Source organism: Terrapene carolina, unplaced genomic scaffold (genome assembly GCF_002925995.2).
Source record: "Terrapene carolina triunguis isolate 2854851 unplaced genomic scaffold, T_m_triunguis-2.0 Scaffold594, whole genome shotgun sequence".
Classification (NCBI taxonomy): domain Eukaryota; kingdom Metazoa; phylum Chordata; order Testudines; family Emydidae; genus Terrapene; species Terrapene triunguis.
In genome coordinates, this window is record NW_020664945.1 from 7,646 (window position 1) to 34,326 (window position 26,681).

Genomic DNA, 26,681 nt, shown 5'->3' on the forward strand with positions numbered 1-26,681 from the left:
AGCACCTCTGGGCTTGGCAGTGCCTAGCCCCAGCACCTCTGGGCTTGCTGCATCTGGTATGAATGTGAAAAAATTGCGTGAGCCCCGGCACCTCTTTCATTACAAAGTCAGCACTGCTCTGATTGACCGGGGGAAGCTGAGCTCAGAATCCAGCCCTTATCCCGTTGCTGTTGCTGGGTGACTGGATTTACCACAGGGGAACTGAGATCTGGGGGCCATTGGGGGCTGGTGGGGATGAGATGGGGGTGAAGGAGGAGGGGAGAGAAGGAGCTGGGGAAATTGATGGGGGTGGGTTCGGGGGGATGACCTTGCTCGGGTGGGGGGTGGAGGTGTCACAGCGGAGTGAATTTGGGGGTCTGGCTGTGCTCAAGAGGGGGTGAGCAGGTGGGGGGAACTTGCTGTGTGAGTCGTGTTTGTAAGTTTGTCTTTCCTGTTACTGATCCAGCCAGGGTTTGGGGTTCGCTGGCTGGCTAAAGGGCAGAGACACTGAGGTTTCAGTCCCCCCAGATGAAGCTCGAGTTGCTTCCTGTTCTCTGCAGGGTTGGTGGCAGTGTGGGGAGCCCAGGGCTGGATAGCAGGGGCTGCGGGTTTAAGGGGCTCTGACAGAGCTGTGCGGGGAGCCCAGGGCTGAATAGCAGGGGCTGTGGGTTTGAGGGGCTCTGACAGAGCTGTGCCGGGAGCCCAGGGCTGGATAGCAGGGGCTACAGGCCAGCACAGGGACACCAGCAGAGTGTCCAGGGCTCCAGAGCTGGAATCCTCTCAGGCTGAGTCTCTGTTGGAAAAAGCTGCCATTTGAAGTCCCTGTTGCCTGGTCTCAGGGTTTGACTGTGACATTTGGTGTCTTAGGGTATGTCTATGCTACAACCGAACACCCGGGCTGGCCCCTGTCAGTTGATTCGGGCTCATGGGGCTCCTTCCCTCCTTACGGGGTTCCAGAGCCCAGCTCCAGCCCCAGCCCATACATTGACACTGCAGTTGTATAGCCCCTCAGCCTGAGCCTTGCCAGCCGGAGTCAGCTCGCATGGCCTAGCTATGTCTGTTTTATTGCAGTGTAGACATGCCTTTAAATCCCCAGCTCCCAGAGTCCTGGGATCTTTTGAGAATCGTGGCTTTCATATGTAAAACCCCCAGCAAGTTTCTCTCTCTTATGGGGAGAAGCTGGGATCTGTTTCCTGGAGGCACCCTGCAGGCGCCAAGCCAATAAATACAAGCCCAGTGGCACATGATTTCAAAGTCAGTCTCATGGTTTTGGGGCCCCACTCGCCTTGGGGTTCATGCTGAAGAAACTGGAAATGTAAATGGTCCCTTTCCCCTCATGGGAGCACAAGCGGAGCCACTTCTCTTGAGCTCTGTCTATGTAGGGTATAGTATTTGTGTTTGTAGTTGTGCAAGGCTTAATGTCTGGTGTTTATGTGGGGTCTTGTCTATGTTTGTGTAGGGCTTAGTCTCACTGTTTATGTAGGATATTACAATATCCTTGACTTGTGTATTGTACAAGCCTTAACTAAGGACACACAATGTGTCAGACAATGATGTGAATGATGGAGCCTGAACCCTCTTTACGGCTTGGGAGGAAGGACGTGGGGCCCCAGAGGGCCTGGGATTTGGGCTCCACCTTCATTTTGGAGTTTCTGCAAACCCCAGCCCTATATAAGGGCAATGAGGTGTCTTTATGGCTACTTGCACCCCACCCCTGACCCCAGCTCCAGCAATACCCCAACACACAAAACTAATTCCCAGAGCAGGTATCCATGTACACCCTCCCCCCCCCACTAGACCTCATTCACCTCCCACAGCTGAGCATAGAACCCAGGAGTCCTGGCTCCCCTCCACCCCCACATCCTGCTCTAACCACAAGGTTCCTAGATTATAAAGCCAGAAGGGACAATTGTGATCATCTAGTCTGTCCTCCTGTATAACCTGTTCCAGTGTCTATTTAAAGCACTGGAGCAGGTTACTTGGGGAGGCAGCTGAATTCCCATCAGTGGAAGTTTTTAAGAACAGGTTAGACAAACACCTGGCAGGGGTAAGCCAGGTTTACTTGGTCCTGCCTCCCGCAGGTGGGTGGCCTAGATGACCATGTTAGGTCCATTCCAGCCCTACATTGCTATGATTATATAACACAGGGTATAGGACTTCTATGAATTAATCCCTGGTTGCACTAGACTAGAGCAGATCTGCAGAGCCGCCCAGAGGATTCAGGGGGCCTGGGGCGAAGCGGGGGAGCTTGTACTCACCGGGTGGCGCGCTGAGTCTGCGGTGGCAGCATTTCGGCGGCTGGGGGCCCTTCAGTTGCTCCGTGTCTTCAGCAGCACTGAAGGGCCCCCCGCCGCCGAAATGCCGCTGAAGACCTGGACCGCCACCGGATGAGGAAAGGGATTCTCGGCCAGGGCTTGCAGGGCCCCTGCGGGGCCTGGGGCCTGGGGCAAATTGCCCCACTTTCCCCCCCCGGGCGGCCCTGCAGATCTGTCAGAAAAACATCCCATTTTGATTTAAACATCGCCAGTGATGGCAAATCCGCCACAGCTGTGGATAAATTGTTCCAACAGTTAATTACCTGCACTGTTAAAAATGTAGGTGTCTTATCCCTAGTCTGAATGGGGCCAGCTTCAACTTCCAGCCCTTGGCTCTTGTTAGACCTTCGGCTGCTCTATTGCAGCTCCATTATCTAATTTCTGTTCCCCACGTAGGTGTCTAGCCTGTGATCAAGTCACCCCTTAGCCTTCTCTTTGTTAAACTAAACAGATCGAGCTCCTGGAATCTCTCACTCTGAGGCCTGTTCTCTAAGTCTTTAGTCATTCTCATGGCTCTTCTCTGAGCCCTCCAATTTATCAGTGTCCCTCTTGCACTGTGGGCACCAGGACTGGATGCGGGATTCCATCAGCGGCTGCACCAGCGCCACATACTGAGGTAACAGAACCTCTCTTCTCCTAGTCGAGATTCCCCTGTTTACACACCCCAGGATCGCATTAGCCCTTTTAGTCACAGTGTCGCACTTGGGAGCTTGTGTTCAGCTGATCATGCGCCATGAGCCCCAAGCCCTCGTCAGAGTTCCCTGTCCTGAAAGTGTGGCCGGCGTTCTTTGTTCCTAGAGGTGTATGTTTACATTGGCCCATATTACAACACACATTGTTTGCTTGAGCCCAGCTTACTCAGGGAGCCAGATCGCTCTGTATCCGTGATCTAACGTCATTAGTTATCACTCTCCCAATCTTTGTGTCATCTGCAAACTTTCCGTGATGATTTGATGTTTTCTTCCAGGTCACTGATAAAAATGTTAACTAGCATAGGGCCAAGAGCAGCTCCTTTGGGACCCCACTAGAAACACTCCCATTCAATGATGATTCCCTGTGGACAGTTACGTTTTGCGACCTAGCACTTAACCAGCTTTACCCCATTTAATGTGTGTCATGTTGGGTTTGTATTGTTCAAGGTTTTGTATCACAATGTCATGCAGCATCACGTCAAATGCCTTACAGAAGTCTCAATATATTGCATCAGCTTTATTACCTTTATCAACCTAACTTGGAATTTCATTGACAAATACATCAAATTAGTTGGACAGGAGCTATTTTCCATAAACCCACATTGATTGGCATTAATTATATCACACTCCTATACTTCTTTATGAATTGAGTCCCATCATATCTGCTGCCCCATGTCTTGCCTGGGATTGATGTCAGGCTGACAAGCCTGTAATAACACAGGTCCATCCTTTGACCCTGTTTAAATGTTGGCACAACATTAGTGTTCTCCCAGTCCTCTAGAACAGGGCTTCTCAACCTTTTTCTTTCTGAGCCCCCCCCCCCCCCCCGCCAACATGAGATAAAAAATCCACGGCCCACCTGTGCCATAACAACTGGTTTTCTGCATATAAGAGCCAGGGCCTGTGTTAGGGGTAGCAAGTAGGGCAATTGCCTGGGGCCCCATGCCACAGCGAGCCCCGCACAGCTAAGTTGCTCAGGCTTTGGCTTCAGCCCCAGGTGGCAGGGCTCAGAGCCCCACGCTTCAACCCCATGCAGTGGGGCTTTGGCTTTCTACCCTTGGCCCCAGTGAGTCTAATGCTGGCCCTGCTTGGAGGACCCCCAGAAACCTGCTCGCGGCCCCCCCCCAGGGGGCCTTGGTCCCCTGGTTGAGAACCTCTGTTCTAGAACTTCCCCAGTGCTCCAAAACGTATTGAAAAATCAACCCTAATGGTCCAGAGAGCACCTCGGTCAGCTCTTTTAATACATTTGGATGCAAGTTACAGGGCCTAGCTGATTAAGAAATGTCTTAACTTTAGTAGATGCTGTTTAACATCCTCCAGAATTACTATTGGAATAGAAAGTGTTTCATCACCACCATCATCATATAATATGAACACATTATCTGGCTTTTTCTCAAATACAGAACACAAATAGTTATTGAATACTTCTGCCATTTCTACATTATTATTGACAATTTTGAAATTTCCATTTAGTAATGGACCAATGTTGTTTTGGTCTTAATATTCTTGAAAAAAATTCCTTCTCGTACTTAACTCTGCTGGCCAAACATCACTCCTGGTGTCCTTTTGCTTCTCTCATTAATTTTCTACAATTCCTAGCTTCTGATTTATATTCATGGCTATTGACTTCCCTTCTTTCCCATATCTATCTACCTATCTATCTCTCTATCTATCTATCTATCTATCTCGTTCATTTATTGTAATGAACTGCCCTCACTTCATCTCCAAGAGAGGTGGGTTCTTTCTTGATTGTGGCTTTTTAGGCTTCTATTAAAATGTTCTTAAACAATTCCTAATTATCATTCACATTTTTCTCATTAAATTCTGCCTCCCAGCTGACTTGGTTCCTTTTAGCTTTCAGCCTTGTGAAACTAGACCTTTTAAACATAAGTTAATATATTGCTAGTTTGGAGTTTATTCTGTTTATACATAACAAATGTGATCAAGTCATGATCACTTGCACCTAAGCAACAACAAATTTTTAGTTCTGTGCTCAATTCCTCTTTATCTGTCCAGATGAGGTCCAATTTAGAATTCCCTCATGTTGGATGCAACACTCTGAGCTAGGAAATTGTCATTTATAATTGCGATCTATAATATATAGAAATTCCAAAGATGTTTTAGCACTGACAGCAGGAGGCCTCCAGCATATGTCACTCAGATTGAAGCCCCCATGATCCCACTGTTTATTCCCCCTCTACTCATTAAAAACAGCTGTGGAAGGAGCCAGGCATCCTGTTCCCTAGTGGATTTGGTGGCATGTAGAAGACACCATCTAGTAACCAATCTATTGTTTTATCTGTTAGGACATTGATCCATCAGCATTGTAAATCATTTGCTTCTGAGCTGTCGGTGACTCAGACACACATAATGCCATATTTGACACACCCCTTGCCTTTTTGCCCACTTGATCCTTCCTAAATAGGTTATAACCATTGATTTTTAACATTCCAACCCGACTCCCGTCCCAGAGCCAGGTATAGAACTCAGGAATCCTGACTCCCAGCCCCTCCCACCAGGCTTGAACACCCCTCTCTGTTCCTGCCTCCCCCCCTTCTCTCAGCCCTCCCCTGTGCCAGCTCTCAATCTAATTCCCTGTTTCTTTCCCCCCTGCAGCGAGAGCGATTGAAAAACATTGAGCGGATTTGCTGCCTCCTGAGAAAGGTGCGTCCGTGTGTCCCTGTCCCTGTCTCACCTGTCTGTGTGTCCCCCGCATCCATGTGGCCCCATCCCTGCCCCTTATGTCTTAGCTCTTCCAGTCTCCAAAACAGTGAATGACCAGTTCTTGAACCCCCAACCTGGGAGCAACTGACAGCGCCTGAACCCGCCATCCCCCTCAACTCCTGCACCTCGATGAACATCTGCATCTCCTCCCTATAGCCTCCTCACCTCTCCCCACTGCATCCTGAACCCTCCAGCTCCAGCACTCCTCCCCTTCCTGGGCATCCTGAACTTCCTCCCCACAGCCCCCCACACCTCTTCCCACAGCCTCTTGAACCCCCAAACCCTCTCCCATCTCCTGCCCCTCCTAGGCTCCCTGGACTTCAGCCCCACAGCCCCCCCACTTCTCCCAGAGCCTTCTGAACTCCCAACCCCCTCAGCTCCCTGCATCTCCTCCCCACAGCCCCCCACATCTCTCCTCACAGCCTCGTCTGCTCACACCCCTTCCCCTCCTAGGCTCCCTGCACCGCCTCCCTGAAGCCCCCAATACCTCTCCCCATGGCCTCCTGATCCCCCAAGCCCCCTCCCACCCCTTCTCCTCCTAGGCTTCCTGCACCTCCTCCCCACAGCTGCCCCCACCTCTCCCCACAGCCTTCTGAGCCCCCAACCCCCCTCACACCTCCTCCTTCTAGGCTCCTAGCATCTTCTCCCCACAGCCCCCTGAACCCTCACCCAGCCAGCCAGTCCCCACCTGCCTTAGGGCCAGATCAGAGCTGCCCCCAGGAAAGGCCCCATATCCTATTCCCTGCTACCCTGAGGCAGCCAGTTCCCCCGCCCTGGGGCCAGATGGGAGCTGGTGCCCCTGGGGAGGTGCTGTGTTGCTTTTGTCAGTTTCCCTGTTGTGTGTTGCTCTGCGTTCCCGTTTGAGAATACGCCCCCCACACCCCCATGTATTATTTATACCTGGCTGCTGGCAGGACAGGACATGGCCACATCAAAGCCGTGGAATACTAATGGGGTGCCTGTGGGGAGCACAGTGTGCTGAGGCGGCATCCACCCGCCACTGGTGCTGGGAGCCAGGTAGTGTTGCCAATTTTGGTTGGATGTATTCCTGGAGGTTTCCTCACATGACATAATCTTTAATTACAGATTAATCTTAAATTCCTGGAGACTCCAGGACAATCCTGGAGGGTTGACAACCCTAGAGCCAGGACTCCTGGGTTCTATTTCCCCACTGACCAGGGCCTGCTCTCCCTTCCAGCTCGTGGTCCCTGAATACTCTATCCATGGGCTCTTCTGCCTCATGTTCCTGTGTGCAGCCGAGTGGGTCACCCTGGGCCTCAACATCCCTCTGCTCTTTTACCACCTCTGGAGGTGAGTGAGGTCTGCGCCCTGGGAGCCTGCCCTCCTCGAGAGGACAGCTTGTGGGGGGAGGGAGTGCAGCCTCTGGGGGCAGTGGGTTGGGATTGAAGGACATGGGGCAGGGGTACCCAGGGCTGGGCTAGAAGGGGAACCGGCAGAGTTGTGGGCATGACTGGGCTAGCAGGGGGACCGGCAGAGCCGTGGGTGTGGCTGGCCTAGCAGGGGGGACCGGCAGAGCCGTGGGCGTGGCTGGGCTAGGCGGGGGACCGGCAGAGCCGTGGGCGAGGCTGGGCTAGGCGGGGGGCCGGGCGGGGCCGGGGGGGGGGCGGGGCTAGGGGGGGGGACTGGCAGAGCCGTGGGCGTGGCTGGGCTAGGAGGGGGGTCTTTCCTAAGTACTACAGGAGCCCCTTGCACGAGGGGTTTGGGAGGACAAAGACGCTGTCTGAGCCCTGGCCTCGTTGCCCCCCAGGTACTTCCACCGCCCGGCAGACGGGTCCGAGGTGATGTACGATGCTGTCTCCATCATGAACGCCGACATCCTCAACTACTGCCAGAAGGAGTCGTGGTGCAAACTAGCCTTCTATCTGCTGTCCTTCTTCTACTACTTGTACAGGTAGCACCCCAACACGGTTTCTGGGAATCCTTTCCAGGGACTGAGATGCAGCCTCCTCTGGGGTGGGGCACAGGGAGGTTATACAGGGATCCCTTACCCCATACTGAGGTACAGCTGTCTCTGGGGTGGGGTGCAGGTCTATGTGCCTGGCGCTGAGACTCTGTGCCCCTCGCTCCTGACCTGCAGCTCTGTTATGCTGGAGCATTTCAGGGTGTCTCTTTCTCTTTCTCTCCCCAGTATGGTTTATACTTTGGTGAGTTTCTAAGAGGACTGAGTGGGGGCCCCACAATTATCTCAGTGGCTGCTCCCGGACTCCTGGGTTCACCCCCAACCAGCTGTTTCTAGGAGAGCGCAAGAGATGCTGGGAACACAGGGGGGCCCTGAAACTCCAACACCCCCATGGATTTGAGGCTCTGCCCCATCGCTGGACGACTCGCAGGATCAGACGTTGGGCCTCCCCATATTAGGGCCGCCCCGCGTTTTGAGTGACTCACTAAACCCTGCTGCCCCTCATTTCTGCAGCGCCCATGAGGAGGGGAGCATCTGCCTCCCAGATGTACCCTCCCCACCTGTGAGATGGGGGCCAGGGCAGGAGCGACCCTCCCCCACCGCAGCTGGGACACTCCCCATTGCGAGCCTGTCTGTTGGGGGGCAGGGAGAGGGATGGGGCACCCTGTCCCACTGTTAAACCCATTTTAGGGTGCAGGGGAGCTGGGTACTGGGCACCCCTCCCCTGCAGTGTCATTATAATGTGGGAGTAGGGGCTCAGGGCTGATGTCCCCAACACAAGACCAGGGGGGTTCTTCTGTTGGAACGTTTATGTCTAATCCAGGGGGCGTAACCCACAACCTAGGGAGCACAGCCCCTGGCCCCCCCACCCACCCCAGAGCAGGCCCAAACCCCACACATGCCAGGGCATGGCAGGGTATTTCTGTGTGTTTGTAGTGTTGAATTTATTACCAGGAGTTATTGTCTGGAGTGGGGGTTGGGGGGCCAGGGGGTGCCTTAACTAGACCCCAGGGAGAAGGGGATCAAGGCTGAACAATGACACCCCCACCAGGTCACACACCCCTTGCAAATGTCAGGGCCCCTCTAACCTGCCTCCTCATTACCAAGCTGGGGGAGGATTTGGGGGTGCACTCAAATTTGGGCTTTGAGCCCAGAAAATTGGGATGGGGTCCCTGTGTGGGGGTGACCTGTTATCTTGCATGGGGAGTCCCTGAGCAGAGCACCCCGTTATCGGACATGGGGAGCTGTTCTGGGCTCAGTGCCGGTGGTGCTGGGGAGGAAACCCCTGGTCTTAGAGCGAGGGGATTCTACCCCCCCACCCCCACCCTCCACCTCCACCTCCACCTGGGGTCAGGCCCACACAGAAAGGGACCCTGGTGCCAGAGCTGTCTACAGGTGTGTGGGGGAAATTGCTTCCCCTTGGTCCCCCCCTTCCCCTCCCACGGGGCATTTGTGTATAAAAGAAACATTGGATAAACAATCCTCAACTTTGTGGCTAAATAAAAACTTGCAAAAAAAAAAAAAAGTGCCCCATTGACCTCCTGGTGTCTGTAAGTGGGCCATGGGCCATCAGGGAGCGCTGGCTCCAATCTGGCCACAGGACGGGAGGGCGGGGGGAGGCGCTTTCCACTCTAAGGGGGCACCAGCTCCAATCCAGTCCCCTGCCACAGGGCTTCATCGCCCCCCTCCACAGCCACAGGAGAGGGGCTGAGCAGGCCCCGGACTGGCTGCCTCCCAAGGCAGGCGGAACATTGCCGGGGCTGGGGAGGGGAGGGGCGTGCTCTGACACTGCTGCTGTGGAGGCCGGTGAAGTGCTGGGCAGCCTGTTCCCACCAACCCTGCCTCCGGGGACACGTCTATGCTCCCAGCCCCCAGGGCACTGGGGAGCTGCTTTGCACTGCAACAGCCCAGAGGCCTTCAAGGGGTGCCAACATTGTGGTTCAAAACTAAGGGCCTGTTTTCGTAGCCCCCCCCCGATATTGTTATTATTTGAGGTCGCAGCATGTAGCAATAAGAAGCCGTACTCACCCCCCTCCACTCGCCAGGGGCATTGCTTGCTGCTTTTCACAGCACTCAGCAACTCCGGAGCTGCTTGTACAGAGATGAAAAAATAAGGGACATCCCTTGTAATAAGGGACTGCTGGCAGCCCTGCTTCTGAGTCCCTTGCCACAGGGAGCCCCAAAGCCTGCCAGGATGGGATGTGTGCCCTCACCCCAGGGCTGGGCACTGCTGTTGGGGATGTACGCAGCCCTTGAGCACCAGCGGGCACACACTCACTGTCTCAGCCCTTCAGCCCTTCTTGCCAGGCCAAACCCCTGCCCCCTACAACACCCCTCACAGGCTTCCCCCCAACTAGCTTCATACACACCCTGTATGACCCCCCCCCCCCACACACACACACACCTAGCCACCTGCCAGCAGTCACTCAGCTGTGACTTGTGGCTGGGTCTGTCAGTCCTGCCTGAGCCAAAGGGCCAACCTTAGGGTTGGCTCCTGTGTGGGGACAGGGGTGGGTCATAGGCAGCGAGCTCAGTCCATATGGGACAGCCCAGCTAGCCAGCCCAGGGACATCCCCGCTCCTGGAACCTGGGCAGGGATTCCTGGGTTCTTTCCCTAGCCGGTGGGAGGGGGCTAGAGCCAGGATGAGGGGGGGGGAACCCCTGAGGCCTGCAGGGCTCTGTTACTGCACTGGGGGAGGGGGGGGGTTTGGGGGGGGGGCTGTTAGCCAGGATTCCTAGGTCCGATCCGCTTTGCTGATATGTTTCCCCTCTGTAATGAGATCAGGAAAATTCTCTCCTGGGGCAGTTGTAGGGCTGCAAAGCTCTTTGAAGCGCTAGAGAATAATCAGCAGCTGCTGTTTTCTGGGCCATTTATCCAACATTTTTCATCAGGGAAATTCCTGTCTTAGATCAAATTTGTCACTATGCTGCCAGGGAGAGAATGTGAGGGAGAATGAGAACCTTGCACTGGCAAAGAGCCACCTCCCCCAGGCTTTGATCTGCTGGGAACGCGCTCCATCACAGCCGTGTAGATAGGGATCCCTCGCCTGGCGCTGCGCTGCAGCTGCCTCTGGCGTGGGGCACTGCGGCTGTTTATACAGGGATTCCCTCGCCTGGCAGTGAGCAGCAGCTGCCTCTGGGGGTGGCGTGCTGGGGCTGTTTATACAGATTTCCCCCCCCACCCCGACTGGCACTGAGACCTGACCCATCAGCATTTTGGGGTTTGGCGGTGGGGGGGCGGTGGGGGGGGGGGAGCGTGGTAGGAGCCCAGCCCCCAGGCTAGGAGCTGTTATGTAACGGCCAGTGCTCACTACCTTCCCTACTTGCTCCAGCACATTAGCCATGAGCTGCGGTGCTGATGGATTTAATCTGCTTAGGTGAGTTGCCACCTGACCACCCCCAGCTGCCCCCCATCTCCAGCCACAGGACCCCAGCTGCCTGCCCTGGGGCTGCCGTCAGCTTCCCCCCTCCCCCCCGCCTACCCCCTGCAATGCCCGTGAATTTGTCCTCGATTCGCTCCATTTCCTCATTAAACAAAGCAGGCTAGTTAATGTGTGTGCACCTAGACTAGGCACGGGGTGGGAGGGAGGGGGCAAGCATGTGTGTGTTTGTGTCCTACCCTCCAGGGGGTGGCAGAGCCAATCCAGCCCCAGGGCAGGGGAAACAGACTCGTGTGGGCGTGCAAGGAATGGACTACAGGGCCTATCCTCTCTCGGGGGGAGGGTGCTGGCTTTTGGGCACACTGGCACAGGCATGGGTGATGGTGCTTGCGCAAGGTGTGTCAGGGTTAGAGCTGGGAAGGCTGGCAGTCAGGCCTGTGGGGTCTGGGCCCAACTGGGGGGGGTGTGTGTGTGGGTCTATTGGTTAGAATGGTGGGAGGTGGGGGCTGGGTGTCAGGACTGCTGGGTTTTTAGCCTCGCTGCGGGAGGGGCCATGGAGCTAGTGGGAAGAGCTGGGAGTCAGGACAGTGGGGTTCCAGTCCCAGCTCACTGGAGTGGGGGGAGAGTTCACACCTCATTCACCCCTCCCACCTCCAACCAAAGATCTCTGCTTAATTGGAAGAGCCAGCAACCGCCAGAGCTGTCAGACGCAGGGAGCGTGGCGGGTGGGGGCATTGGTAGGAGCTTGGGGGTCGGGGGGCAGGAAACAGTGCTGTGGGACGGGGTAGAGCTTATCTGTCTTTCTTGCCCCCACCCATCCATGCTGACTGAGGTGCTGGATTCACGGTGAAGGGAAATGATGGGGGGAGGAGACCCAGGCGCCTCCCCCACCTGCTGAGGTCAGCATTGCAGCATGAATTGCTCTTGGGGGGGATTGGCTGCAAGGTGGTGATAAGCAATTAACTAACAGAACCAGAGGGGGAGCCCAAGGCTGGGCTAGCAGGGGGTTGTGGGTCAGGATTGAGGGGCACTGGCAGAGCTGGGGTGGGAACCTACAGCTGCTCTAGGCATATGGAGGGGGTCCCTGGCTCATAACTGGGCATAGGTGCTGGAACTGGGGTGTTCCTGCACCTCCCGTTCTTAAAGTGGTTTCCATCATATCCAGGGTTTACAGTTTGGTTCAGTGGCTCTCAGTGCCCCCACACTGTACACGTGGTTCCAGCACCCCTATAACTGAGGGCATCTGCTGAGGAAAGTTTATGGGGATTCAATAGCATCTGCTTCCATTTGCTTCCCTGAGCAAAGGGCCCTGTGTGCTCGCACTGACACCTGGTGGCAAGAGGCAGAATGACAATGTCAGCAGCATTGAAGGCAGGATAAGCCAGAGCTCCTGGTCTGTTCCCCTCCTCACCCTAGCATCCCTGTGCGGCAGCAGGCCTGAGCTATAGTGGAGGCGAGGGTTAAAGTTCTGGGCAAAGGGGCACAGACCCAGCAGCAAATACAACTTCTGCAACTCCAGCTGGGCGCTTGAGCCCTGCCTCTGATTGGCTGCTTGCCCCATCTTCTGCTGCAGAGTTCTTCCCCCAGGCGGTGGGGTGGGGGTAGAGTTAATAGGGGGTGAAAGGAGGGGCAGTTTGATGGGGCAGGCAGCTATGAAGTCACTTTAATAGCTGTGGAAAATTACAGCTGAAATCCTTCCTCCCCCCCCCCTTTTTTCAGACTACTTTAAGCGGTGTAGGGAGCAGGGCCTGCACTTGTCCCCACATGGTTCAAAGCTCCCTGCAGCCAAACACTCAACCCTGAGCTGTAAAGATACCAAACCCTAATGAACCTCCCACCTCCATCACTCCAGGGCACAATAATGGAATGACTGACACAACAGAACTGAATAAATAAAGAAGTGTGGTATAATTAAAGCCAATCAACACAGGTTTATGGAAAACAGAGCCTGTCAAACTAACTTGGTATATTTTTTGGTGAGAGTCAAAGATGAGTGTTGATGTTGAACATTTACACTTCTGCAATACATTTGCCATGGTACCCCAGGATATCTTAAGAAACCACATCAATACTAAATCACCACGGCACACGTTATTAACTGGATTAAAAACTGGCTTACTGAGCCGTCTCACATTTCACTTGTAAACAGGGAAACATCACTGAGTGCATATGTTTCTACTGGGGTCCCACAGTGCTTGGTCCTATCCTGTTTAATATTTTTAGCAATGACATGGAAGAAAACATAAAATAATTGCTGATAAAAGTTTGCAGATGACCCAAAGATGGGAGGAGTAGTGAATAATGAAGAGGACAGGTCACTGATACAGAATGAGCTGGTAAGCTGGGTGCAAACAACCAATATGTGATTTAATATGGCAAAATGTAAAGTTACACATATAGGAACAAAGAATGTAGGTTACACTTACAGGATGGGGGACTCTATCCTGGGAGGCAGTGACTCTGAAAGGGGCTTGGGGGTCATGGTGGATAATCAGCTGAATGTGAGCTCCCAACGTGAATCTGTGGCCAAAAGGGCTAATGCAATCTTGGGATGTATAAATAGGGGAAGCTTGAGTAGAAGGGAGGCTCTGTTACTTCCGTAGGTGGCACTGGTGCAGCTGCTGGAATCCTGCGTCCAGTTCTGGTGGCCATAATGCAAGAGGGATGCTGATAAATTGGAGGGCTCAGAGAAGAGTCACGAGAATGATTAAAGGCTTAGAAAACATGCCTCAGAGTGAGAGACTCCAGGGGCCTGATCTATTTAGCTTAAAGAGAAAGCTAAGGGATTACTTGGTCGCACTCTAGAAGTGCCTGCTGGGGAACAGCACTTGGATAACAGAGAGCTCATCAATCTAGCAGACAAAGGTCTAACACGATCTAATGGCTGGAAGTTGAAGTTAGACAACGTCAGACTGGAAATAAGGCACAAGTTTTTAACAATTTATTAATTAACTATGGAACAACTTCCTAAGGATTGGTGGATTCTCCGTCAATTGCAATTTTTAAATCAAAACTGGATTTGTTCCAAAGTATCTGCTCTAGTTCAAAGAGGAATTAATTCAGGGCAGTCCCATGGCCTGTGTCATACAGGAGGTCAGACTAGATGATCCCAACAATCCCTGGTGTACTCAGTCCTGTTCAGAACAGCAGGCTGGTCTAAGTCTCCTTTCCGGCCCTACCTATCTATGATTCTGTGATATATAATCTATGGTTCTATGAATGGGACAGAAATTGCAGTGGCATCAGGTTGGGATTGAGGGGCACTGTACTAGTACTGTGTGTAGCGGGGTCCACAATGCCTGCAAGGGTAGAATGCTCCCCTACTGAGTCCCCACCCTGCTTCCTGCTCCACAGCCCGCCTAGTACCATGCCTGGGCACTGGGGCCAGGGCTGCAAGGGCAAAGTGCCCCCTATTGGGCCACTGCCCCACTCTCTGCTGCACAGCTCCCCCTAGCACCATGGCCCAGCACTGACACACAGACTGCTGGTTAGTCAGGACTCTTTATTCCCTCTCCCCAAGTGTTGGGTTTTGATGGAGTTCTCCAGGAAAACACTGATATGCTAGAAACACTGTTTTTTGGGGGTACTTTCCATCCCAGGGGACTGGGGGACCAGATACCCACCAGCAGATGGGAGGTGGGGGGTAGGGCCCTGCACCTGAGGTGATGTGGCTAGGCAAGTCCCAGAGGGCAGGTTAGTGTTATCATCCCTCCTTCAAAGTGAGGGTGAAACTGAGGCATAGGCAGGAGAAGGGACACACCTCAGGTCACCCAGCCAGTTGGGGATAGAACCCAGGAGTCCTGGCTGCCAGCCCCCACATGGGGGTCTGAGGTGTCCATGCTTCAGGTTGTGTATGGTTCCCGGCAGCTGTGCATTGGAGGATGTGTGTCCTGGGTGCCTGTATGTCTGGGGGCGTCCCAGGAGTCCATGTGTCTGGGACGGACTGTCCCCCAGGGCGCTACGCTGCCCCATCTCAGCGGACCAGGTGGAAGGTGAGCCAGTAGACGATGAGTGGCTGGCAGGCAGCAGCCCCCAGGGTGACATAGGTCTGACCACGCCCACCGCCCCTGGGATGCCCCATCCCATCTGGCACCAGGGACGGGTGCAGCTTCATTCGCAGGGATCGTGCCTGGGGAAAGACAACATTAGATATAGGGGGGAGCCTGGCCCGGTAACCCACCTGCCCTGTCTCTCCCTGCCACCACCTCACCTGTGGGGAGACAGCGTTAGACATGGGGGATGAACTGGTAATTACCCAGCCCCACTCCTCTTCTCATGCAGCCCCATGCCCAGGCCCCCACCTCTGCACTGCCCCCATGGAGTGAGTTGAACATTGCAGCTACTGTGGCTGAGGGAGCCATTACCAAGTCCCATGATGCCTCATGTTCAAAGGCTACTGCCCCTGCCGCTGGGATTGGCAGATACTACCATGTGGGGACAGGGCATTGGAGACTACTCCATGGGATGGCCTCAAATGGCCCAGGGGCCACATGGCCTCGCTCACTTCTGAGGCTCTTCCCCTATCTCCATTCCCAAGCACCTCCAACCTGTGGGTTACAGGGGCTATAGCTGCTGTAGAGAAGCAACCCCCATTCCTGGGTGCCTGGCCCCAGGGATTTATGGGGGCTCTACGTGTCTATATAGGGGCTGTCCGTAGAGATTACAGAGGCTGTAGGTGTCCATATTGGGCCCTGCACTCACCAGGAAGTACATGAGGGCACAGGATGTCCAGGCAAGGGCCACGTAGTACCCATCACTGCCAAAGAGCAGCCCCCCCAGCACAGCCAGGATCATCCTGCAGGAGACAGAAATTAGGGGAGGGCAGGGCCAGGCAGTGAGAGGGGGCTCCTCACATCTCCCCTCCCTGCACGGATGCACCAGCCCCCCTCCTCCAGCAGCATGCCATCCAGCCTGCTCCCTCATTCTGGTGGGACCCCTCAGACTCACCCTCGGTATCACCCCACCCAGTCCCCCCATCCCAGCTGGACACTTCAGACCCACTCTCAGCTTCACCCCATCCAGCCATCCCAACCCTGGCAGAACACCCAACCCCACCCCAGCATCACCCGGTGCAGCCCCCCATTCCAGCAGGACCCCAAGGCCCACCCCACTGGTGCATCATGGGAGATATAGTCTGTGCAAGGGACACTGGCACACAGTGGAGAATGGGGGCTTGAGGCTCCCGGACTATAACTCCCATGATGCCCTACAGCAGCTTTTCCTGAAATTTTTTTGAGCAAAATTGAAATATTATCAGAATTTAAATTTTCGCCAAAAAAACTGAAATTTTCCATTAAAAATGTAGACAACAATAATTAATTTTTTGTTTTCATTAAATTATTTTCATTTCAGCCTAGTTTTCTGTAACCCCTGCCCCACTTTTGTAGCCTCGAACCCCCCTCCCCGGCAGCTGCCTGGCGCTGCTGCCCGCCCAGCTGGCTTGCGGCAGCAGGGCTGTCCTGCATGCAGACTCACCCCACGTATTTGTACCCACTGTAGGCGAGCAGGTCGAAGGGCGTGAGGTCGCTCTGCACTGTCACTAGGTACAGACTCAGGAGCAGGGCGAGGACTTCAATAACTACCCACACAAAGGCAGTGCTGGCACACATGCCCAACACCTCCGGGGAGAACCTGCCAGGGAACCATGACAGCAAATCAGCCTTCACTTCTGCCGCTGGGGTGGGGTGCAGGTGCTATTTATACAGGGATCCCTTGCCTGGCGTTGAGATGCAGCCACCTCTGGGGTCACATAGCAAAGCTACACCCGAGTTTGAGAGGGGAAATAGGGGAGAATCCTGCAACCGACAGAAACTATAGCAGAGATTTAGAGACAGGCAGAGTCACCCAATCTGGAACTTGGCTAGGAGGACACCTGGGTTCACACTTCAGCTTTTGAGGAAAACACCAGCGGGATCCTCCACACCCGGGAATCACTGGAAAAAAGGACCCACCGCGCTAGGGGACTGGGGTCAGTGCTGCCTGAGAGGGGAGAGCGCCTCTGACAAAGCCTGTGGGGGAAAAGGTGGGCTGAGAGTTTTGGTGGCTCCAGGGAAGCAGGACTCACCTTTGCTGCAGGCCCAGGGCTATGCCGGCCAACAGGATGTAGGTGATAAAGGCCATGCCTGAAATAGACACACAGATGAAGCGTGAGCTACAGTTTCCACTGAGGGGGAGACGAAACCCATAGACAGGACAGGAAATGTGAGGGGAGGGGATCAGCCTCCCAGGGGACAGTGCTAGCGAGGTCCGTCTGCCTAATTGACTGGGCAGTCTGTCCATTGACCCTCCCTCCCCCAGTTCATCCCCATTTACACACCCCCATCCATTCATCCCCATACACACCACACCCTCTCTCTCTCTCTGTCTGACACCTACCAACTGCTCTCTCTTGCACTAGATACAGACAGAAACAGGGGGTCTCTTCGACCCTAGCTACCAGTCCTAGGAGAAGGGTCATCAGGCCCTGGCCCCTGGGGCTGAGGATGGGTGGGTGAGTGGCCTGAGAGTGGAGGGCATCAGACCTGACTAACCTGGGTTAGGAGGAGAGGCCCCTCCCCCCATCACTATTTGCTTGATCATACTCACTGGGGATGTACAGGTCCGGCGCATTGATGTCCTGCCGGGGCGTCAGGGGTGTGTCCCTGCTATACCGAACCTCCCAGTTCTAAAGAGAAGGGAGAGTGATTGGATATTGCCTCTAAGCCTTGCAGATCCTTATCCATTAAACAGGGGAAACTGAGGCACAGACATCATCATCATCATGCAATTGAACCAATGGCAGAACCAGGACTAGAACCCACGTGTCCTGATTCCCAGGGAGAGAACCCAGGAGTCATGACTCTCAACCCCACGGCCAGTTCTGAGACCCCATAACTTGTGCATCAGGATGTGCGGCAAGGGCATCCCGTACCTGGTGTGCATACGGGAAGAGCAGCAGCGCCAGCTTCTTGGTCACGTAGGCAGTGTCCACGGCGAAAAAATATTTGAGCCTGTTCACTGACATGAACCTGTGGATCTGTGCAGGAAGAGTCGGGTTATGGCACCGGAAAGGGGACTTGTTACTGTTTCAGGAAGAGCAGGGGGTTGTGCTATGGGGCATAACGGGGGACTAATCATACTGGGTGGGGCAGGGGAGGTTATCACACCAGGCTGCACCAGGGGATTACTGCACTGGGCAAAATGGGATGTGTGTGACAAGTGTTACTCCGCTTGGGGCATCCTGGGAGGACAAAGCCCACCACTAGTCAATTAGCGACACCTCCCCATTCTCCTGCAGGGGCCAGATCCAATTTATAGAGAAGAAACTGAGGCAAAGAGACAGGAAGGGAACACCGGAGTCCTGGCTCCCAGCCCATCCCTGCTCTAATCCACTAGATCCCACTCCCCTACTACAGCCAGGTATAGAACCCAGGAGTCCTGGCCCCCAAGGTCCACTCCCCTCCCAGAGCTGCGAAAAGAACGCAGGAGTCCTGACTCCCAGACCCCCCACTTTAACAAACAGACCATGCTCCCTTTTGTGAAAGGGCCATGGAGACTCAGTTCCCTCTGCCCTGCAGAGAGGGTACTGCCAAAGTAGGGGAGGACTCTCCCCACCATGGAGGCGCAAGGTATGCAGATTCCAGGGGCTGCAGAGCATTCCGCACCCCCAATCACCCCCCCCCCCCATTCTAGCCCTGAGCAGTGCAGGGGTCTGGGTCCTGTCCCTCCCATACCTCCTTGTGGACAATGTCCTTGCTCTGGCTGGCGATGGAGGAGCCATAGGCCACGGCCACGTTAGCCATTGGGTCAGCCAGGAGGGTGTTGAAGCCCATGTCGATTCCTGAGGCAGGGGTGCCTTGTGCATGTTGGAAACCAGCACTGGTGTCATCGAAGAGCTGGTGGGGGTCCGGGGCAGGAGGGACCAGGGGGCCCCGGCCTCGGTGCTTGGAGCCTGCAATACGTATAAAATCAACGTTGATCAAATGTGCAGACAACATGCAGATTGGTAAATAGTGACTAGGCCAGGGCTGTCATACAAAGCGAACTGAATTGATTGGGGAGCAGGACCCATTCAGACACACTATATTTTAATACAGCCAAACGTGGCCACCCATCTAAGAACAAGGGAGTCAGGCCGTGCGGACAGAGCTGAGACTGTCTCCTGGAGAGCAGTGACTCTGGACAGGATCCAGGGGTCAAAGTGGACAAGCAACTGACCATGAGCTCCCAGTGCCATGTTGTGGCAATAAGGACTAAGGTGACCCTTGGAGTCACCCAATCTGTAACCAGAGTAGGTGTAAATAGGTGCATACAGCACTGGGCAGACCCTTACTGCAACAGGGCATCTGGTTCTGGGGCCACAGGTTGAAAAACTGAAGAGGGTGCAGAAAGGAGCCGTCAAAGTGACTTGGGGGCTGAAGAACCAAGTCTCTCGCTCGAAGCCTTTAAGAGCTCCAGATGTTCAGCGTATCAAAGAGACGATCAAGACTTATTCATGGTGTCTAAGTAGCTTCGTGGGGAGGGGAGAATGGGATGTAACTGGGCCACGCTGGTCTTTTCTTCCTGACTTGGCGGGGGGTGGTGGTGGTGCAATTCTACAGTGTACCCGTAACTCTTGCCACATCACAGCAGGCCTGGCCCTTGGCATCGCCCCTCCCCACACAGGGCCTGGCCCTGGGGTCCCCCCACCCCAGCTCACGCAGGGCCCTCAAACCCCCGAGAGCTGCCAGCCAATCCCAGCACCGGAGAGACCCCCGAGCCGGCTGGGGGGCCTCGCCCGCTGGGTCCAGCCCCCCACAGCTGCCCACGTGCTGGGCCGGGGGAGCCAGGAGCTTCGGGAACCCGACACCCAGAGCCTGGGGGCGGCTGGAGGCCTCGGCGGAGACACCAGCCTGGCCGGGGTCTCCCGAGGCAGCAGCGGCCGGGCGCGGAGACCTGGGGCGAACGGGTCCCGGCAGCCCCAGCTCCGCAGCTCCCCACCGCCACCGGCCCGGCCCTCAGGAGAGGGTAAGCCCCGCGCCCCGCACTCACCTTGCCCCCCGTAGCCCTGGTGATAGGCCATGGCGGGCTCAGCGCGCGGCCGCCCCCGCGGGGCTTTGTGGGTATGAATAACAATGAGCTGCGGGTCCCCCCGGGCGCTTTCACGGGCCCTTCGTTCGCTGCGGGCACCCCGTTCCGTACCCTGAGACCCGGCAGCAGCCACGTCCCCGGTCACACGCTCCCCAGTTCCGATTGGCCGCCGGACCACGTGGCTTGGACAAACGGTCATGCTGATTGGGTCAGGAGATATCAATCCAGACCCAGTTGTTCCAATGAGAAGTCAGAGGGCGGGATGTGTGGCACCAGGAAGCGGCGCATGCGTATTTACTGCAGCTGAAGCTCTAAGTGCCAGGAGTGTGGGGGTGGGGGCGAGCAGTTGTGAAGGGGCCAGTGGAGCGGGCGAGGGAGTAGCTCAGTCAGGGTTCTATATACTAGATCCATGCTTTGTACAGCTGTTAGTGGCAGGGCCGCCCCGGGGGGCAAGTGGGGCAATTTGTCCCGGGCCCCGCAGGGGCCCCCACGAGAATATAGTATTCTATAGTATTGCAACTTTTTTTTATGGAAGGGGCCCCCGAATTTGCTTTGCCCCAGGCCCCCTGAATCCTCTGGGTGGCCCTGGTTAGTGGCTACTGACAACCAGTGCCCCCTGCACTGCACATACAGTCATAGATGCCAAGGCCAGAAGGGACCACTGTGGTCATTTAGTCTGTCCTCCTGCATGTGACAGGCCACAGGACTGTCCTGAATTAATTCCTGTTTGCACTACAGCAGCTATTTGAGAAAAAACCCCATCTATTCTTGATTTAAAAGTTGTCTGATGAAGACTCCACCATGAGCCTTGGGAAGTTGCTCCAATGATTAATTACCCTCGCTGGTAAAAATTTATGACTTCTTTCCAGTCTGGCTCTGTGTAGGTTCAGTTTCCAGCCATTGGATGTCAGATCTCTGTCTGCTGGATTGAAAAGCTTGTTAAATTTCTGTTCCCCATGTAGGTACATAGAGACTGTGATCAAGCCGCCTCTTAACCTGCTCTTTGTTAAGGTAAGCGGATTCAGCTTCTGAAGTCTCATATAAGGCACATTTTCCAATTCTTTAATCATTCTTGTGGCTCTACCCTGACCCCTCTCCAATTTATCAACATGATTCTTCTTGAATTGTGAACACCACAACTGGACACAGGATTCCAGCTGTGGTCGCACCTCTGCCACGTACAGAGGCAACAGAACCTCTTCTCTACCTGAGATTCCCTTGTTTGTGCATCAAAGGATTGCATCACACTGAGAGCTTATGTTCAGCTGCTTATCCACTATGACCACCAAGGCTTTTTTCAGAGTTAACAGCTACCTCCTCCTGCCCCTGAGACTGCTCTACATCCCGCAGCTCTGTCAGGTGCACCTGCACAGCCAGGAAAATACCAGGCATATGAGTGCACGCCTCCCCTACACAATACCCTGGGGAAGGTGCACTCAGCTACTGGTCAGTAGCAATTGGTGTGAGGATCCTGATGTAATTGTGGGGTCCCAGCCAGGGGAATTGGAACAATAAATACACAGAGAAGCGGAGGAGCCTGAGGCAGCCACCAATGGAGTTTTTGCTGGCCACAGATGTGGGGGATGGGGAGAGTTCATATCTGAATAACAACCTAGCACATTTTTTAAAAACAGAGCCTGCAGGAATTAGTCAAATCCCACGGATCCCTGGGAGACTAAGCCCATTGGGCCCCATCTGCACCCCAAAGCACACCCCCACTTTGGGCCACTGACTCCAATTGCAGGTGAAGTTGTTCGCTACTGGGAGCAGATTCTCAGTGGGTGAAAGTCATCCCAACACTGGTGACTTCAGTGGAGCCTGGTCAGTTTCCACGTGCTGAGAGCCTGACCCAAAGGGGTCTATTTAAAGTGCCAGTTCCTGGCGTCCCAAGATTACAGGGTTTTGAGTAAAGTGACCTGCTTAACTCACCGTCCCTTTTGGACCAGCTGAACCTTCGCCTAATAGCAGGCATGACTCCACAAGGCCTGGCAGGAGAGCCCTGACCCCAGTGCAGGCTGGGGGCTGCATTCAGGATTGCAGGGACTCATGAGTGCTGGTGAAAATCAGCTGAGCAGAAGCATCCAGTGCCATCCATACTGTTGCTATGAGGGTGAATGTGATCCTGGCATGTCTGAGGGACATGGAGCAGGAGCTGGGAGGTGAAATCCCCTCTGCACGCAGCATTGGTGAGACCGAGACTGGATCTTGCACCCACATCCAGTTACCACTCTTCCATAGGCTGGTGACAAATCAAGGGGAGCCTCAGAGAAGAAGCACAAGAAGGATCTGAGGCCTGGAGGACCTGCCTTGCAAGGAGAGGCTGATGGAGCTGCATTTAGTTTATCCCAGAGAAGGTCCCAAAGGGGCTCAATCCTGGCCTTTCAGCACCTCCACAGGGAGATTTCTTGAAGCTGGGGGCTCATTAATGTCACAGACAAAAGCTGAGCGAGAGCCAAAGGCTGGGAGCCAACACCCGACACATTTAGCCTGGAACGGAGGGACGCATGTTCAACAGGGAGAGGGGACTCACCCTTGGCACAACTGCCTCAGGGCTGGGGGAAGGGGGTTCTCCATCAAGTGGGGTCTTTCAATCCAAACTGGGTGTCTCTCTAAAAGCTCAACTCCAGCTTAGCCAGCAGCTCTGGGCGGGGTGCAGGAATCCGTGTGGGGAAGTACCCAGCTTGAGTGATGCAGGAGTCAGAATGGAGGATCAGAACAGGGCCTTCTGGCCTTTGAATCTCCTATCCATAAATCCTCTGGCAGGGAGTTCCGCAGCTCACCTACCGACTCTCATGCCAGTCTCCAGGGAATCTAGTTCTTTGCACATTGCACAAGGAAGTCTTGCATGCTGCACACGTTCTCTGAGATAGGGGCTCCGTTGCCTGGGCACTGCCCCCTTGTCCTGGATCCATGGGAGCTCTAGGGAGAGGTGGAGAGGAGGTCTGGGGGGAGGGCAATGGAGCCAATCTCACTTCTCTTACCTGATCAATGGAGTCCATGGGCAGTCAGGACCAGCCATTCTGCCAGGGGCATTGGGGGGACTGAATTCCTATGGACATTTGGGGGTCTGGCCCTTAGGACTAAGGCACTTCCTCCAAATGTGGGTCTCAGCAGCTTGGCGATGACAGACTCACTAGCTAGTGAGGATGGAAGTGGTGGTGGATGTTCTGGAGGAGCCCCCTAAATCTTAGGGACCATCTCCAAAATGCAACATGGGGGTGGGGGTGGGGAAGGAGGCACAGACGGACTTTGGCAACACAGAGCTGAGACACCTTGCACTCCTAAGGGCATTGGAGAACAAGGGGAGTGGGGGTTGTAGGCACTGAGGAGGGGCAGGGAGGCACTGGGGATGGTGCCAGGGGGTGCAGGTTGATAGGAGTAGGAGGCACAGGTTGGGGTGGGGGTTGCAGGATGGCACTTGGGCTGGGGGCAGAGGGTCAATTAGAAGCATAATATGTGGGTTGTACCATGGAGGTGAGGAGCAGGGCCGCCGAGAGCGAGTTTGGGCCCCGGTGAAAATTTTTTTTCGGGCCTCCCAGCAAGGGCGGACCGGCTAAACAGGGCCGACAAGGTGGGGGGGGGGAGCCAGGCCCCGGTAATTTGTACCGGCTTCCCCCCCCTCTCGTTGGCCCTGGTGAGGAGTGGGGGTCAGGGGGCACATGCAGGTAGGATGTGCAGGTAGCACTGGGGCACAGGGCATAAGGAGTACAGTGGAGGGACAGGAGGTGTGGGTCACACTGGGGGTGAGGAGTGGGGGTTCAGGGGGAATATGCAAGTAGGATGAGTAGGTAGCACTGGGGCATAAGGGGTGCAGTACAGGGACAGGAGGGGTTAAGGGGTGGGACAGGGTGGCACTGGGGTTGCAGGGGCCCTGGGGTGGGTGATAGCAGGGGATAAAGGTGGGGCAGAAGGAGAGAGGGGATCACAGGAGCAGGGATGTCAGGAGGCATAAGGGCACCCAGGGCACGGGTGACTGAGAGCAGGGTGTGCCTGTGTGTGTGTGTGTGTGGAGGGAGCACACGGGCTCTGGGGCACAGGGATGCAGTGTAGGGTGGGTGGCACCAGGGGATGGGGCAGAGGGAGGAAGGGGGCAGAGGGGTGCAGGAAGGGGAGGGGTGGGGGCACAGGAGACCCCTGGGGTGCAGGGGACAGCAGGGCCCTGGGTTGGTGGCAGGGGAGGTGGATGCACTGGAGCGCGGGGGAGAGGCTTTGCGATGGGTGGAAGAGATGGGGCGCCTGGGCGCACAGGAGTAGGGGTGCGGAACCGGGGGCGATGCTGTAGCGGGGCGCAGTGCTGGGCAGGGGAAGCTGGGCACCGGGGCAGGAGGGAGGCTTCGGGAGGCGGCCCCGGCGCCGCGGGCAGGGCCCCGCCGGGGGAGGCGGAGCAGGCGCACGGAGCAATCGGAGCGGGGCGCAGAAGATGCACCAGGCAGGGAGGCGGCTCTGCGCTCGGGCCGGGGGGCGCTGGGTCTGACCCCGCCATGGTGCCCGCGATCCCGGCTGCCGCAGCCCCCAGCAACAGCCATGCTCGGCGAGGGGGCGCTGCCCAGCCCGCCCCCCGCGGGGGACCCGCACCGGGAGGAGGTGAGCGCTGGGCCCGATCCTGGACCCCCCATGCGCAAGGGGTGGGGTGCTCTCCCTCCAGGGGCTGGTGGGCGGGGGCGCTGCTCTCCCCTGTCGCGTTTGCACCCCCCGCGCCGGACAGTCGGGCAGGGCGTGGGGGGTGTTTGTGTGTGAGTTGGGGGGTGCGTGGGGGATAGGCGGTGTTGGGGGGATGGGAGGTGCGGGCTGGGGGTACGGGGAGACAGGCGGGGTTGGGGTGTAAGGGGCTGTTGACGTGGGGGTCACGGCGATTCCCCCGCTTCGTCCCCCCGGCATTTCGGTAACTCTCGTTACAATGTGGAGGGACGAGCACCGGAATCACCGGAGCTGGATCGGGACTGGGGGGGGCCCGTTGGCCCGGGGGGGCGGTTTGCTGTCGGGCCCGTCGCGGGGAGGCGGGTCGGGTGCCGGGCTCTGCATTGCAGCAGAGCAGCTGGGGCTGGGTGTGTGTGTGGGAGGGACCGTGAGGGGCTCGATCGGGACAAAGGCCGGGGGAGGGGGGAGGGCTTGCTGGGGCTGGAATCCCCCGGGCCCAGGGTGGGGTGGAGAGCCCTTGTTTTCTCCGTGCCCCTCCCCCCAGTGCTGCAGGGAACACGCCTGGGTGTGGGTGTGAGTGTGGGGCGGGGGGGTCGCAGAGGCAGGAGGAGGCGTGCGGGGCAGTCCTGCTTTGGCTGGTTCTGCGCAGTTTCGATCCCTGACCCTCCCCCATCACATCCGTGGGGCCACCCCTCCATTCCCAGCTCTGGGAGGTTGTGGGGTCCAGTGGCAGGGAATAGGGGCGGGGGTGTTGGCAGCCCCATGGGTTCTGTTCTCAACTCCAGGAGAGGCCTGGGGTCTGAAGCAGGAAAGGGTAGGAACCAGGACTCCTGGGTTCTGGCCTTGGGCCTGGGAGGCAAGTGGGGTCTAGGCAGTTGGAGGTGAGCAGGGGTCCAGGACTCCTGGGCTCTAGTCCCAGGTCAGAGTGGGATGGGATCTAATGGTCCAAAGCAGTGGGGGTGGGAGCCAGGACTCGGGGTGCTATACCCAGCTCTGGGACAGGGGATAAGGTCTGGTGGTTTGTCCCTGAGCCTTCCCATCCCCCAGTGAGCTCATTGGTGCTGATGCATCTGCATCCCTAGTCCTGCCCTGCGTCTGGGAGTCCATTTGTTTTTGGCGCTTTGCCTGGGGCCCACGAGACGCTGTTGAGGTGGAAGGAGGGTGGGGGCAGATTAGATGCTGGCTGCAGGCACAGCTGGGACTTGTGCCGGAGGGGCCACCCCCTTTCCAGGCAATAGCCTGCTCACGTGTGTTCTGATTGGTTACTGCTGCCTGGCCTGGGCCAGCCCTTTTGATAGTTGGAGTTTGGAGGGCAGGGTATGGGACATGGGGCCTTTCCTCTCCAGGGGGCAGCAGCTCTGATCTGCCACAGGGGGGACTGGAAGGCTTGGGAGGAAAGGAAATGGGACCTTTCCCCTTTGTGGGGCATTGGCTCTGATCCAGCCTCAGGGTAAGGGGACAGGGAAAGGGCCACAGGGTCTTTCCCCACTAACTGTGTTTCTCTCTCCCTGGAGCAGCAGCGCCCCCTCAAGCAGTCGCTGAGCAGCTCCCTGTGGCGGGAGTCACACTGGCGGTGCCTCCTGCTCACCTTGCTGATGTATGGTTGCTTTGGTGCCGTGGCCTGGTGCCACCTCTCCACCGTTACCCGCCTGGCCTTTGATGGGGCATCCCGGGGAACCTCCACTATCTATCACGCCAGCCCCTGCTCAGACGGCTATCTCTACATCCCGCTGGCCTTCCTGGCCATGCTCTACCTGCTCTACCTGGTAGAGTGCTGGCATCGCTTTGCCCAGGCCCGGCGCCAGCCCCGGGCCAGCACTGCCAGCGTGCACCAGCTGGTGCAGCACATGCAGCAGGCAGCGCCTTGCGTGTGGTGGAAGGCGGTGAGCTACCACTACATCCGTCGGACGCGCCAGGTGACCCGCTATCGCAATGGCGATGCCTACACCACCACGCAGGTGTACCATGAGCGGGTCAACACCCA

At 56.1% G+C, this 26,681-nt stretch overlaps 3 protein-coding genes across 4 annotated transcripts in view; 2 read left to right on the forward strand and 1 right to left on the reverse strand.

Moving 5' to 3' along the window:
- Nucleotides 1-8,209, forward strand: part of LOC112110740 (protein cornichon homolog 2-like) — an 11,044-nt gene extending 2,835 nt beyond the window's left edge. Inside the window, exons 2-5 of the mRNA XM_024205890.2 lie at nucleotides 5,603-5,650; nucleotides 6,909-7,021; nucleotides 7,479-7,622; nucleotides 7,860-8,209. Of these exons, the coding sequence (XP_024061658.1) occupies nucleotides 5,603-5,650; nucleotides 6,909-7,021; nucleotides 7,479-7,622; nucleotides 7,860-7,887 (333 nt within the window). The 3' untranslated portion in view covers nucleotides 7,888-8,209. The remainder of the gene's footprint in view (nucleotides 1-5,602; nucleotides 5,651-6,908; nucleotides 7,022-7,478; nucleotides 7,623-7,859) is intronic.
- A 6,290-nt stretch (nucleotides 8,210-14,499) lies between these two features.
- LOC113404966 (protein YIF1A-like) lies at nucleotides 14,500-20,202 on the reverse strand. Of its 2 annotated transcripts, XM_026659154.2 has the most exons (8): nucleotides 20,021-20,202; nucleotides 18,724-18,941; nucleotides 17,922-18,026; nucleotides 17,597-17,675; nucleotides 17,076-17,133; nucleotides 16,487-16,642; nucleotides 15,713-15,806; nucleotides 14,500-15,140 (listed from the first exon to the last, which is right to left on the reverse strand). In XM_026659154.2, the coding sequence occupies exons 1-8, from the start codon at nucleotides 20,049-20,051 to the stop codon at nucleotides 14,985-14,987; spliced, it is 897 nt and encodes a 298-aa protein (XP_026514939.1). In that variant the 5' UTR covers nucleotides 20,052-20,202; the 3' UTR covers nucleotides 14,500-14,984. The 2 variants fall into 2 exon arrangements, with proteins under 2 accessions (XP_026514939.1, XP_026514938.1); XM_026659153.2 differs by lacking the exon at nucleotides 20,021-20,202 and having other exon boundaries at nucleotides 18,724-19,522.
- Nucleotides 20,203-24,583: 4,381 nt separating this feature from the next.
- LOC112110744 (transmembrane protein 151B) lies at nucleotides 24,584-26,679 on the forward strand (the record flags this gene model as incomplete). The annotated part of the gene is made up of 2 exons (XM_026659152.1): nucleotides 24,584-24,643; nucleotides 26,215-26,679. Coding segments are annotated over exons 1-2 (525 nt in total), but the record flags the coding sequence as incomplete, so codon positions are not given.
- Nucleotides 26,680-26,681: the final 2 nt, after the last annotated feature.